This window comes from Protomyctophum parallelum (genome assembly GCF_964188405.1).
Source record: "Protomyctophum parallelum genome assembly, chromosome: 1".
Classification (NCBI taxonomy): domain Eukaryota; kingdom Metazoa; phylum Chordata; class Actinopteri; order Myctophiformes; family Myctophidae; genus Protomyctophum; species Protomyctophum parallelum.
The window spans coordinates 33,273,178-33,287,009 of NC_139697.1; the positions used below are offsets into that span (position 1 = coordinate 33,273,178).

At 42.8% G+C, this 13,832-nt stretch overlaps 1 protein-coding gene across 1 annotated transcript in view; it reads right to left on the reverse strand.

The window, feature by feature from the left end:
• The window catches only part of csmd2 (CUB and Sushi multiple domains 2), a gene marked incomplete at both ends in the record, with an annotated part of 400,982 nt that overhangs the window by 166,801 nt on the left and 220,349 nt on the right, over window positions 1–13,832 (reverse strand). Inside the window, 6 exons of the mRNA XM_083776184.1 lie at window positions 855–1,070; window positions 1,917–2,033; window positions 3,310–3,498; window positions 4,688–4,875; window positions 8,672–8,810; window positions 12,389–12,583. Of these exons, the coding sequence (XP_083632310.1) occupies window positions 855–1,070; window positions 1,917–2,033; window positions 3,310–3,498; window positions 4,688–4,875; window positions 8,672–8,810; window positions 12,389–12,583 (1,044 nt within the window). The remainder of the gene's footprint in view (window positions 1–854; window positions 1,071–1,916; window positions 2,034–3,309; window positions 3,499–4,687; window positions 4,876–8,671; window positions 8,811–12,388; window positions 12,584–13,832) is intronic.

Below are 13,832 nucleotides of genomic sequence, written 5' to 3' on the forward strand. Positions count from 1 at the left end.
TTGAATGTTGAATCTTGAACTGTTAAACGCTGTTCTGCAAACAGTGGCTCTCACCAGGTTTAGGCCTGTCACAATTATTACATAATTGCCCAATCACAATTATTTTATATAATAGAATAGAATCTCTCTCCGAATTGGAGAGAGAGCGAGTGCATTTTCCAGCACCAACGGCAGCAGTTCTACACGCTATACCCGAACCCTATACCCTGAACCCTAACCTCACAGGGAACTTGGGAAGACACAAGTGATTTAACCGGCAACGCATGTCGGGAGCCGCGACTGTTATTTATTGGCAGTTGCGGCCGCGGAACGGAGTGATACTGCCATGTCATAATTCCCCCACCTTTCCCCGGCAGGTGCGGCAGCACCGCGTTTGATTGCAGGTGCGGGAGAATGCACTCGCTCCTTCTGCCAAATTGGTTCATTTGAAGTTTCTTTTTCAATCTCCCCAATTTTAATCTCACATCATCCGAGGTGAATGTCATTAAATATTTCCTGAAGACACACTTAACGAGGACAGCTACATTAAAATGAGGCCATCAGTGTGTGTGTGTGTGTGTGTGTGTGCGTGCGTGCATGTCACACGCATCGTAAATGCTCCAGTAAAGTAAAAATACCTCAAAATTGTACTTAAGTAGAGTAGTTCAGTAGATGTACATAGTCAATTTTCACCACTAGTGTGGGTGTGTGTTCGGAGGGGGGTTGAGCCATTTGCATGTGCCCCTGTTATTTATGGCAATTAAGTCAATCACATTAAAAATGATTAAAACGGCATCTGCTCAGGTATCTTTCTCTAATAAACGTCTTTATTTTCTTCCCGCCAGTTTCATGATTCTACAAATGGCCACCCTTACCGGAGAAGGTGATGTTGAATCCTTCATAGGAGACCGAGAAGTCGGACAGAAAGCGGATCTGAGCGGTGTAATTCCCAAACAGTCCTGCGCTGAGCGGCGGGGGCAGTGTGGAGCCGGTCAGCCTCCACAGCGGCTGAGGGAAGCTGCCGTTCTCCGTCACCAGCAGGTGGTCATGTGGGCTCTCCAGGTGGAAGGTGTGGAAGGTAAACTGGACGCCTGTATGGAGGAGAGATCTCTGCTCAGCCATCAAACATTCAACGGGTTCTATGACTTTAAATAGGTGTAAGCACAGCTGAACACTAATTGGGCCAATTTGGGCCAAACCAACTGTGGACAGGGAGATTTGTTTGTGCCACAGAGGGATACTGGACTGTAAAAATACTTTGAGAAAGCAAAAGACTCCATAAAGGAAAGATCTACAAGTTGATCTGAATATCTACTAATTTAAGTGAAATGTGTGTAAATGTATTTTTGTGCCAATTCTGAGCCAATGTGACATGTTGTGGATCATGTTGACCCCCTTTCATTTGGTCCGTCAGGTGGGAGGGTCCATTGAGTATATAGCTGAGAGGAATTACATTGGATTACGTTATGCTGTATGCTACTAGGTTAGGTAGGTTTATCTGCGCGATAACTTGTCAATCTCTGAGGAGGGGATGTTTTGATTATCATTTTGTAACCATGGTTAAAATGCATTTTTATACTTTATATAAAAATGCTTGATTTTTAATAATTCTTGATTACTTTATAATATATGGTTGATTTCAAATTAATTTAAATAATTTATATTTATGTATATTTGATGTGAATATTTGTTTGAATATATTTTCTATTTTTCAGATTATTGGTCTCCTTTTGTTAATGCCACTTATTCTGCACGGTATAACACTTGGGAATAAACCATGTTAAAACTATGCCAACTATGTTGCCTTGCCATCCTTCATGTAGAAACATACTACCCTCACCTGAGACAGGGGTTTGTCTGTGTCGCACGCACGCACGCACGCACGCACGCACGCACGCACGCAAGATGACATTCAAGTGAAATTGACTTGGACTCACCTTTTCCATGTGAGGATTCAATCATCCATGTGCAGTTGAGGTTGTGTGGGTAGAAGTCTGGGAAACCAGGAGAGAGGATGGTTCCAGTGTTGCCCAGGATGTAACCTCCACACAGGGCTGGATGAGAGATGGGGAGAGGGCGGAATGGGGGATAGTCCGTTTTTATTAGGATGCATTATAGACAATGGCTACTCTTCAAAGACTTTTGAATTCTTGCATAATTATTCTTTCTTCTTACTTTTAAGTACTCCAGTTCCATTCACTAGAGTGCAATTTGTATTTGAGTAATATTTGACCAGTAGTATGATTATCTCTACTTTGACTTTTGAAGTACTGGAGTTGCATACTTTCTTCACCACTGTCTATCATATCACATATACTCAAGTTTATCATGAGAGAAAAGAGTTTAAAGTCACCAAAAATAAACCAAAATACATGTATCTTGGAAAAGGGTGAGGGACAGAAGGACGATGGGAGGACAAATAAAGTGAGAAAAAAGGGGGCAAAGAAAAGTGGATGAAACAAGACAAATGAAATTTACTGAAACGGTGGCAAAACTAGCCGTTCCCATTTGCAATGCCATAAAATGCATTTCTTACTAGAGGTGCCCTTCAAGAGACCATAAAAGTGTTGGGTATCATCAATATCATTATGGAGTGCAGGGGAATCAATACTGCCTTTAAATATAAAAGCATTTATAGTGGAATTAAGACTCCAAAAAGGGTAAGATTGCTGTCGGGCACGAGAACAGTTGATGGATTTGAAGTCAAAAGCTGGTCACCGCGGGACTTGGGAGAAGACATTATGTTTTTTTGTCATTAGGTAGCCTAATATATTGTCAGTACTGTCGGGCAGAAACCAATTGTGTCCATATTTAATACCCTGCTTCAGTGCTTTATCATATGAGAGTGACAAGCAAAGGTATTGAAAATAGACCATCTACAAACTTGTCAGATTTTCACTATTTTTGAAGATGTTGGAAGACTGCTGCCAAGTTACGTATCTTGAGTATGCACCTAGTGATATTGTCCTGTTATCTAACGATTTCCTTGGTTTATTTCTCTATTCTTATATTCTATTCTATTCTTATATTTTATGAGCTTGGAAAATAATTGTACACTTTTACACCTGTAAACGTGTGATGTGACAATACATTTGTAGTTCAACTAATAATCCTTGAGCGAGTTCCAAACAAACCGCTACAGGTCCGTAACACAGAGTGCACAAATGGAACCAAATGGACGTGATCCATTTGATTCCATTTGTACACTCTCAGAGTTATGGGCTCCTTGGAAAAAAAATAAAAAAATAAAACATTACATCTAAATGGTTATGAGGAACTTTGACGTTTCCACTGTTAATTCACTTGGTCGGACACTACTCCGGAGCGTACCATCGCAGGTGGGAAGTGGGCGACTCCACTGGAAGTTGGGTTCACACTCCAGCGGCTCGGGGTCGCTCAGGGTGTACCCCGCCTCGCAGCTGAACGTCACCAGGGCGCCCACGTAGAAGTCGTTGCCGTGCCGCTGGCCGTTCACGGGGATGCCAGGGTCCACGCAGTGGTCCGACTGCAACTGCAGGGCTGCGGAGGAAGCGGACGCCACGTCAACACTAGTCTTGCGTAGTGTTAAACATGCCAGCTGTTCATTATTTTATTGGTTTTATGCTGGGAATATGTTCTGGTCAGACTGAATTAAATACTCAAAAAAGGAAAATAAATGCTCTTTTCTTTTTTTGCTACACAATTTGTCATAATAGAAGAAGTACTGTATATGTAATGGTTTAAGTGGTTACAAATATATATATATATATTATATTATATTATATTATATATTTTTTTTACTTCCATAAATCGACCCCAGCTGACAAAACCCTTCACACAAACATGCTGCCTCTCACTGAAGTGGAAGCATTCACTGAAGATGCTCTTATGAGGAAATTATGCCCACATTCACTCCTGGGAAAGATTCCCCTGTAGAAGTATATAATATGCATGTGTGCGCAGACTTTCTCTCAGTGCTCACTGTGCTAGTGTGTAAGTATCACCGCATGGCTATTAATATTAATCCCCACAGGCTCTTCATTTCACTGTGAAGCCTCTCCTATTAGAACACCTATAATTACAAAAGAAATGGCAGATTATGCGGTAAAGCGGCAGTACTGTAAATACTGTAGTAACCCTACCATGCTCACGCATCATGTTTAGGTGCCGCTAATTAAACACAGACACATACATAACCGCATGCAGAATACTCCTTTATGGGTATTTACTAAAGTGAACGTGGAGCATGTTACAGAACGCTGAAATTGGTGTCCACGGGCAATTGGAAAAGAGAGGGAAAAAACATCAATCAAAATGCAAATAAGATTATTATTGTATTATTATCCCAATAGCAATAATATAAAAATTGTTTGAATTAGCTACCCAAAATAGTGAAAATTATACCAGCTTTTAAAATGTTGTCACTATCATGTATTTATTTATGCATGTAGCCATTTCTTTGTATACCGTTAGGCTATTATGATGATTTGGGGGGTCCTTAGCATGGGCAATTTAGACAGTCGCCTCTAGCTAAACTGTTGTTTTTCAACCCTACAAGGGTATGTTTATCTGCGCGCAGTCAGCGAATCCTGCACAGGTGTGTGTGTGTGCATGTGCGTTGTGTGTGTACTGTATGTACTGTATGTACGAGTGCACATAGTCACAGGTGTTGACTTAGGGTATGTGACCGGTGGTCCGGTTCTCAACAGGCCAGCATTGCGTTACTCACTCTCGTAGCGTATGCGGAAGCCGATGTCGGAGTGGCTCTTGTCGGTGGAGAAGAGGAGGAAGATGAAGTTGGAGGTGCTGATGAGGAACTGGGGCACCTGGGTGCCCTGGTAGCTGCCAATCATCGGGGAGGAAGGGAAGCGACCGTCGCGCACCTCCAGCACGTCGTAGTTCACCTCCGTTCGGAATCTGGGAAGGAAGGAGGGACGGGACGGGACAAGTTTCAGGTCAACTGCACGGCAAGAATCCTCAACCACACGGAAAGATAACTCACAGACGTTTTAAGCTGTTTTTGTCTGTTACATCAAACTCATCCTGTGGTTGCAAATGAGTGCAAGACAAGGTTATATTACTGTTAGTAATGATAATATAATGATGTGTGAACTACGCGACTCTGAACATTGGGTGAAAGTTGTCGTGGTTGATGTGCGTGCTGCGTGGCGGTCCTCCCGCAGCATTTCCCAAAAAGCCTCCCTGTTGCAGTGTGCTGGTGTCCAGGCTAGAGTTTGAAGGAGAACGGGCGTGATAAACAAAACAAAACAAACAAAAACCCCTTCAGTCAACAGCAACAGCTCTTCTGGGCGTAAACGCGTTGTTAATGAGGTCAGAGGAGAGAACTCTCAGACTCCAGCGAACAGCGTGCCAGAAGCACACACAAACACTTGGTCAACAGTAATGTGCAGGAAGGGCATCTCTGAATGCACAATTTGTCAAACCCTGAAGTACATTTGGGTACGGGGGGTGTGTACTGTATGTGTGCGCGCGTGTGTGCACTGCTTTCAGTTATATGTGCCCTATAATCTGTGGCTCCGGTAAGAACAGAACACAGGAAGTCATGCGTGGAATCATCCTTATAGTATTTGAATACCGAATATATTAACTGGTCCCTCTTGGCTTTCCATATATATTATGAATTACTGCTGCAGTGTCGGGGCACGTCGACTCAGGTCATTAACATGCTATTAGAATGCACACTGTATGTGTTTGCGTGCGTGACTGCATGCGTATACAGGGCATGTACACCCTGAGTGACCCTGTGTGTGTGTGTTTGTGTGTGTTTGTGTGTGCATGTGTTAATCACAATTTTTATCACACGCACAGACGTGCGCACGCACAATCGCACATAGTATACTATTATGCGTATAAATGCACGTATATTTGGCTCATATAGCTTACCACCTAAATAGATCTAAAGTCAAATTTACATAAAAGCAACAATGCTCATGAATATCCTCAGTGCGTGCAGCAAGTGTGTCAATTAAAGGTCCGGGCGCACGCGTGTGCGCACTTCGGTCCACTTTATCATCAAAGCGACGTGTGAAACACCCTTCAGAACTAAAGCCATGACACCGTGCGATGGTGCAATGTTTTATTGATGCTACATGAAAATCAAAGGGCAACAAACACTTATGTTGTATGCATTTTTCATGGTATGCCGGCTATATCATGGTCGTGGAGACAGCTGTGACTGACGAGGCGGGTGTGAAGACGCGAGCAATAAGCATTGGCGAACGTTAAACACTAATGTGCCGTTTGATGCTCCGTGGCCCCCCTGACAGCCCTTCTGCAACAAGGAGCTGGGCTGTGCTTTTAATGGCTGATTAATGTGCATGCGTGCGTGTATTTATTTACACATTTCGTGTAACATTTTGTGTCACTTTTTTGTATTTACGTGGGGCCGCCCCATGGGGACGGAGGGACGGAGGGGTATCAAATGAAACGATCAAATAATTATGAGCTCTTAATACATAAAACATGATGTTGTTCTGCTTGGGAATGAGATTTCCTTTTTATGGGAATTAGATCTACTGTACAGCATTAGATCCAGTAAGTTAAACAACACAGAGAGAGAGAGAGAGAGAGAGAGAGATAGAGAGATTTCCAGTAGGAAAGAGAGTGAATTCATGAGTCAAAGACATGAGATGAACCAAATCAGAGACATACATGTGCATAATGCATCAAAGGTGTGAGATGCTACAACAGTGCTTACTGTATCATACTATAATTATAACAATGTCTGTGTGTGTGAGTGTGTGTGTGTGTCAGAAACACTGCATTATCTCCTCATTGCCTGCACCAATCGCTCCCGCTTTTCACACAGGCATTGACCATATGAATATGGAGGGCGTAACGAAGCCCTTTTTTCGATTTGACACATTAATGATTAATAATGAATTTATTAGTGAATTCCTCACACACCTCCGCCCCTTAGCGACACCTGTATCACAGGCCACCATTCTCACTGTTACCCCACTGGCATGCTTCCTCTAGCTACCGGCGCAACACAACAAATAGTGCCCTATAAAATTTGGCGCTCTGGCTGCTGTCGAGGCGAACACTCTACCTTAGTAGAATCCGAGGGTTTTCTTCTTCCTCTTTGTTTGGAGTAGCCTATACCTTCACTGGATTACGTTCGCTACGGGGATGGATTACGTTTATTTTATCACCTTTACTTTGCTTTGGAGGGAGTGTTACGTTGGGAAGGAACTCTGGGGGCAACACGGAACAATACAAAACAATAAGGGAGCTCGCGTGTGTGTGCGCGAGACACGGACATTTGTTTCGGATCATTCACTCATTCATTCAACTCTGTGTGTATAACTGTTGATTCCTTCATTTGACTTCAGATAAAAGGTTAACGTGAGTTTTGTTTCTGACTGTTTTCTGCTTGCTTATATCATTCACAACCCGTGATTTAAATAATTCGTAGCAGTGATAGCGATATCTGACCGTTACATATGGTCAGATATTACATACAACAAACAACATGCCACGAAGAAAACGATATATCCTTCCTGAAGGTAGCAGATATGGTGTACCAGCATACAATAAAGTAACATTAATCTTAATTCAATTAATTTGCGTTAAAATAAAAATCATCTCCCCGCTAATCACGTGTTACCACCAGTGAAATGCATGTTGGGACGGACACAGATTAAAACTGGGACACAACTCGGACCCCGATACTACTAGCTACTCTTGCCTCAGTTGACATAACCTCTTCTTTGGGAAGCATCGCGGCCAACGCGCGGGTTGCGTGGCACAGGCACCTGAAAGCCAGCTCTGACAGTTCTGACGGGGGCATGTTAACGTGAATGAAAATATTCAATAACTTCCATTTATAGACAGAATATCACCACCAAATTTACATCACACATCAATGGTGTTCTTATGATTGTACTACAGCATTTCCGTATTAAACGTTTAATTAGCCTACTTTTGTGCCCAACCCAACTTCACAACACCATCTGTAAACAATCCCCCCCCCCTATCACATTACCCACACTGAACATCATTTGCTGTTCATATATTCAGAACGGGTAAGGACTAGTACATTTAATTAATTAAATATGTGATTAACTCAACCATACTAACAGTACTTAACCTTAACTAAAGTTAAACCAAAATCTAACTCTAATCTAACAATACTAACAGTTTAATCTTATAGGTTAATTGAACCATCTGCCATTGCACAGCATTTAACCGTAATTACATGGCATGCCTAAACGTAACCGCCTATAAGCTGGCCATGTAGTGACACCTGTGAGAGAGATTTCCAAAATGGCAGTATAAGAATAAGTGGTTTCCAAACCTTTTAGCGCGTGACCCAAAAGAGAGATTGGATGTCTGCCCGGGACCCAAACGAGTGAAAATAGTAGATCTACAAGCACACAATGCATCGCTTCACGGCGCGTTGTGAGCTTGTAGATTGGCTATTGTCACTACTTCTTAAATTTGTTTTCTAATTTAGATTTATTTTATTCAAGAAATTACTTAGAAAAATCATTTAGTTTGGTATTAATTCATGAAAACCTTTTTTGGGGAATGTTTTTTGAAAATGTCTTGACATTTTATCACAATTAAAAACAAAATGTGGGGAAACAAAAAGTGAAGGGACCCATATAAGAATGTGTCCGTGACCACACAGATGGGTCTCGACCCGCTGCTAGGGAACCGGTGCTGTACAGTATACTGCATGACTCACTTGTCAAAGATGATCTTGATGGGATAACCCGGAGGAGCCTCAATGACCCACTCACAGTTCAGAGCCTCCTTGTAGAGCTCAGGCCATCCTGGAGACAGGATGATCCCACTGGGGGCCTTTAGATCCCCTCCACATGGAGCTGAGGGAGAGGGAGAGAGAGGGAGAGGGAGAGGGAGAGAGGGAGAGAGGGAGAGAGAGAGAGAGAGAGAGAGAGGGGGGGGGGAATACAGGGACAGAGAGAAGATGGGGAGATTGAATTATGTTATGTCGGTCTCTGCTGATGTACTGCATGACATCATCCATGAATGTGTCCATCCATGGATCAGTAGGGGTCCATCTCATTCCCTCTGCACAACGGGAGCTCTGTCCAGTGTGAGTCGGGGACAAGCCCCAACTCAAGGTCAACCGCCTTCTCAGGAGAGCATTTTCCGATTGCGTGTGCGTGTGTGTGTGTTTATAAATGTGTGCATGTGTGAATTCCTATATATTACTTGTATGTGAGTGTGGAGGTGAGTGTATGAGCGTGTCCCCCATCCAACATTATCACACATTATTGCACATATCATGTACATGTCTTTATATATTTTTCTCACTCTCCACCAGGCTGAAGGCATGGGGAGAGAGTATGTTTTGCCACGTTTTGCGCACACACTCCCTGGATGCCAACGATGAACCTCTGCCCCACATTTTCTATATTACTCCACCAGATTCTGTCCAAATATCCCACAATTCGTTACACAGTATCTCTATAGTCATGTGTTCAAGACGGATCTGTCTGATATTTCATATTCCATCCTAATTGGCTTTCAAAGTTTGCAGAATTGGCCCGTTCTGAACTAAAAGCCTCAAATCATGAACGCAGTGTGTCCTACTAGGCTGAGGAATATATCCCACCCTTTTCACATTGGCCTGTTATAGCGCCACCAACAGGTGGATTGTTGCTAAACACATTTTTGGAATAAAATGCCTCAAATCATGGCACCCATTACACATTGGCCTATTATAGCGCCACCAGGAGGCCACAACCTGACCTGGCCTTCTGGAGACCTGTGCCCCGAGGGGTACTTTATCTAGTTTGCCTCTCTCTCTCTCTCTCTCTCTCTCATACACACACTCCCTGTAGCATTGCCTTTAACTGCCCGTCCCTAAACATAACACACAGGGAGAGCGGCAGAGTGCAACTACCTCACCCTCCCTCTCCCTCTCTCTTTCTCTCTCTGAAGTGGAATGATTTAATCAGCCGACTCTGCATGCTAAAGGACATCTATAAAATGCATTACGCCACAAACGCTGGGATATGATAGATGGTCCCCGGGGAGCACGGCGCTGGTGTGGCACGCAGTGGGAGCGACATGTGTTTTAATGAAGGTCCAAAGACTGCCGCTAGTCTTACTACTGATACTGGCAGGGCGCACTAACTCGCTCACTAATACCTAGCTTTAGCCAGATTGTATGGTCCTCTTGCTGGTTCCCGGGTGGCGGTTTATTTAATTCATACATAAGTAATACTGCCGGAAGTTCATAAGTGCAATATCTCCCTCGGGCAAGTGGGCGTTGTCTCTCGAATTAGCTGTAGAGATTTGGTCTCTCGTCATCCAGAAGACCGATGGACAAATCCTGGGTAGGACATTTGTGGAATTGTGGTGTCTTTAACTGGTGACAACTGTATATATCTTTTCTACGTCCGAGCATAGACATGGTAACGCCCCGCCTGCCTCTGATTGGCCTACCGACACTGCCCGTCTTGCCTGTCCTCCGAGATGCAAGGGTACTCCGTGGGAAATAGTACAAGAGAATGGCAACACACGACAGTAACTTGTAACTTGTTTTTGCTTTGATTGAATACTTGATTGAACAACTATGATTTGATTTGGCTGTGTTCTAAATTAAAGTGCTAGTGTTGATTATCGTGTATTAATCTAATTATAGTAAACGAATACTATTATACTAAAAAAGATAAAGATCAAGGGAAAAGATACCTTTTTTACAATGTTTCAAGTTTACACATGTTTACAAATAAACAGGCCAACGGCATAAACAACATTATTTTGCCTCTTCTACAAAAATAGAAGTTACTGTCGCACGTGCCAAGCTGTCAATTTCTTGTATTATATCGTACTTGTATTATTTATTTATTTCCCACCACGGAGTAACCTCGTAGCCTCAGTCCCATGCTTACTTATCTGCAAAAAGAAAACCTTGTGGCAGACTATCCAGCATGTATCTTCCACCTCGGAGGAAACTCTGGTAAGGCTGGCAGCCTAAACCGTAGAAAAGATATACGCGTGACAACTATCATCATTATCATCACTACAATGTGGAACAGAATTAATTCCGTAAATTTTTCACTAAATTTTCACTCAACTAAAAACTAAATGTCTTTGATCTTTCAGATTCCAAGCAATACTAAACATCAAAAGAACTACAAGTGGGACGTCTTAACAGTTTCCGTGCCTTGAATGGATTACTCCAGGTTAATGTCGCTGCCGTATCGGACATACCCGCCTTTTGTTTTATGTGTTTAATCCGCCGTAATGTAATGAATCAAAAGAAAATCCGTCTTCGTCGCGGAGTATGAGACTGGATGCCTTCGCTGTGATGTCGAAACCGGAAATCGTCACATGCTGTGGGCTGCTAGGGCTTCTGGGAAATTGAGGCCAATGGAAATGCATTGGGTGCAACGCCTCATTGAAACCAATCTTGTGTGCGTCTTCCGCGTGCACCAAGATGGTGGATGCTACACACAGATCATAACAAACCACGGGAGCTTTTTTTGATGGATTTTCGCGGATTAAAAGCCCAAATAATTCAGCGTATGCTCTAAAGGTAATACAACAATCTCGGCAGTGAAGGGGGGTTGATTAAAATGCGGGTTAATCGTAAAAAACAGTCAAACTGTTAATATGCCGCAGCACAAAAGGCAACGTGTTTTGTCCTTTTGGCCTTCAATGCGCTGGTGAAGGCCAACAGCCACTGCTGCTACGGCATATTAAATGCTTTAAAAGACTTTCAACTTTTGATTGCGGTTGTTCTTTTGTTGTTTAATTTATTGATTCTTGTTGCAATTTAGAATTACCAAGAGGGACAAAAAGGTTTGTTCAGAAATTTTGGCAGACCTGGGCGCTCGCTGGCCAAGTGGTCCAGGCACATGCCACATATAGGCTTGCGTCACGTGTTCGAGTCCCGTTCATGACGACTTTTGCTGTACGTCTCTCCCCCTTTCCTGTCCACTTGATACTATCAATAAAGGCAGAAAAGGCTAAAAAGCAGCCCTGTTCCATCCGTGAGCGACTATGTTCTAAACCAGCTCAGTGGCCTTGTGGTTAGAGTGTACACCCTGGGACTGGGAGGTTGGGGTTTGTTCCCTGGCCGGGTCATACCAAAGAAAATAGAACCTGCAGTGCCTCCCTGCTTCGCACTCAGCATCAAGGGTTGGATTGGGTTAAGTCCCTGCGACATACTAGTGTCATGTCCAGGGGGTGTACTTGTACATCATGTCCAGGGGGTGTACTTGTACATCATGTCCAGGGGGTGTACTTGTACATCATGTCCAGGGGGTGTACTTGTACATCAAGCCACATCACGCTACAGAAACAGGAGAAACAGAGAGGGCTCCTGCCCTATGGGTCTAAAGGCTTACTTACTTTTACTTTTTCTGGTCTAAACAGGCAGCACCTCTATCCAAGTTGCTAATTTAATTGAGGACAATGCTTGTACCTTCACAGCGTGGCACAGCGTTGTCCCACACCACATTGCCGTCTTTAAGGATGCACGAGATGGTCTGAGAGCCGTGCGTCTTCACGAAGCCTTCCTCACACAGGAATGAGATGGAGCTGCCCAGCTGAAGGCTCTCCCCGAAGCGCTTCCCGTTCACTGGCACGCCAGGGTCTGGACACTCATTGTGGCGGAATGCTATGGGAAGAAGAGCATAACTTGGGGTTAATGGTACATGTAAATGTAAAAAAAAAAGTGTTTTAAACATTAAAAAAACTAAAAACTAGTAACTATTAGTGTACAAAAAAGGGTCTCTAGATTAAAAAAAAGGTTTGGTAACCACTGTTGAGTTCATACTAGCAAATACAAAGTATATAAAGCTACACAGCAACACAGTAAGTTAATCTGAAGTTGATAATAATAATAATAATAACTTTATTTATATAGCACTTTTCTGGACAAAGTCACAAAGTGCTGTACAACAAATTCACAAAAAATAATACTTTTCTGAACAAATAAGTTTTGAGAAGAGATGTAAAGGATGCAATGGTATCTGCTTGTCGGATGGTTTTGGGAAGGGTGTTCCAAATTTTAGGGGCACCGGCTCAACCTTTTTGTAGCTTTTGTAGCAGCTAGAAACATTGGATGTATCTTTGCATCCTCATGTTTCCATGGCTTCCATTGAAAAGGAACGGTAGCCTGTGTCTTTGTACTGTAGCTGCCAGTGTGAACACAGCATTACAGACAGCTATAGCCTCCTGCAGAGCCATGCCATGGAAACACCACAAAAGACCACAAGAGAAGAAAGGAGATGATATCGCTCTATAAACGTTTTGTGGAAACACTCAGGATAGGGAATGAAAGCAAATTTCCTGCAATTTACTTCTACTAAAGGTAATCTCCACTTCATATTCTCTCCGCAAGTGTGCAAATGTCCATGAGGGATTCTGAAAATAATTTACCCAATTTTCTTGACAAAACATATTTTAGCTTTCTGCCAATAAACATAATTTGTTTAATATTGATTCAGCACATTGTCTGAGTTACAGAGCTAGGGGAAGATATTATGCAGATAGCATATAGATCAGATGGCACAGCTTGGATGATACGGACATTGTAAACATATTCTGGGGCACATTTGTTGATGAATAGAATTGGCAATTTGTATAGCCGATATTATTTAGTCAGAGATGGAAAAAGGAGGGGGCTTAGTATAGACCCCTGGGGGACTCCAACTAAAGTATACAAAACTCGGCCTAAAACTTCTGAGCAACAAAAGGCTGTGCAGAGTGAAAGTACAAAAGTATTGCCATCAAAATGTGCTTAAAGTACCACAAGAAAAAGCACAGAATGGCCCGTTTCATAAATGTATAAAAAACCATTTGAGAACAATGCATTGCGGTGTGACACACACAGCTTGTAGATTTGCCATTTTCAAATGGCCGAA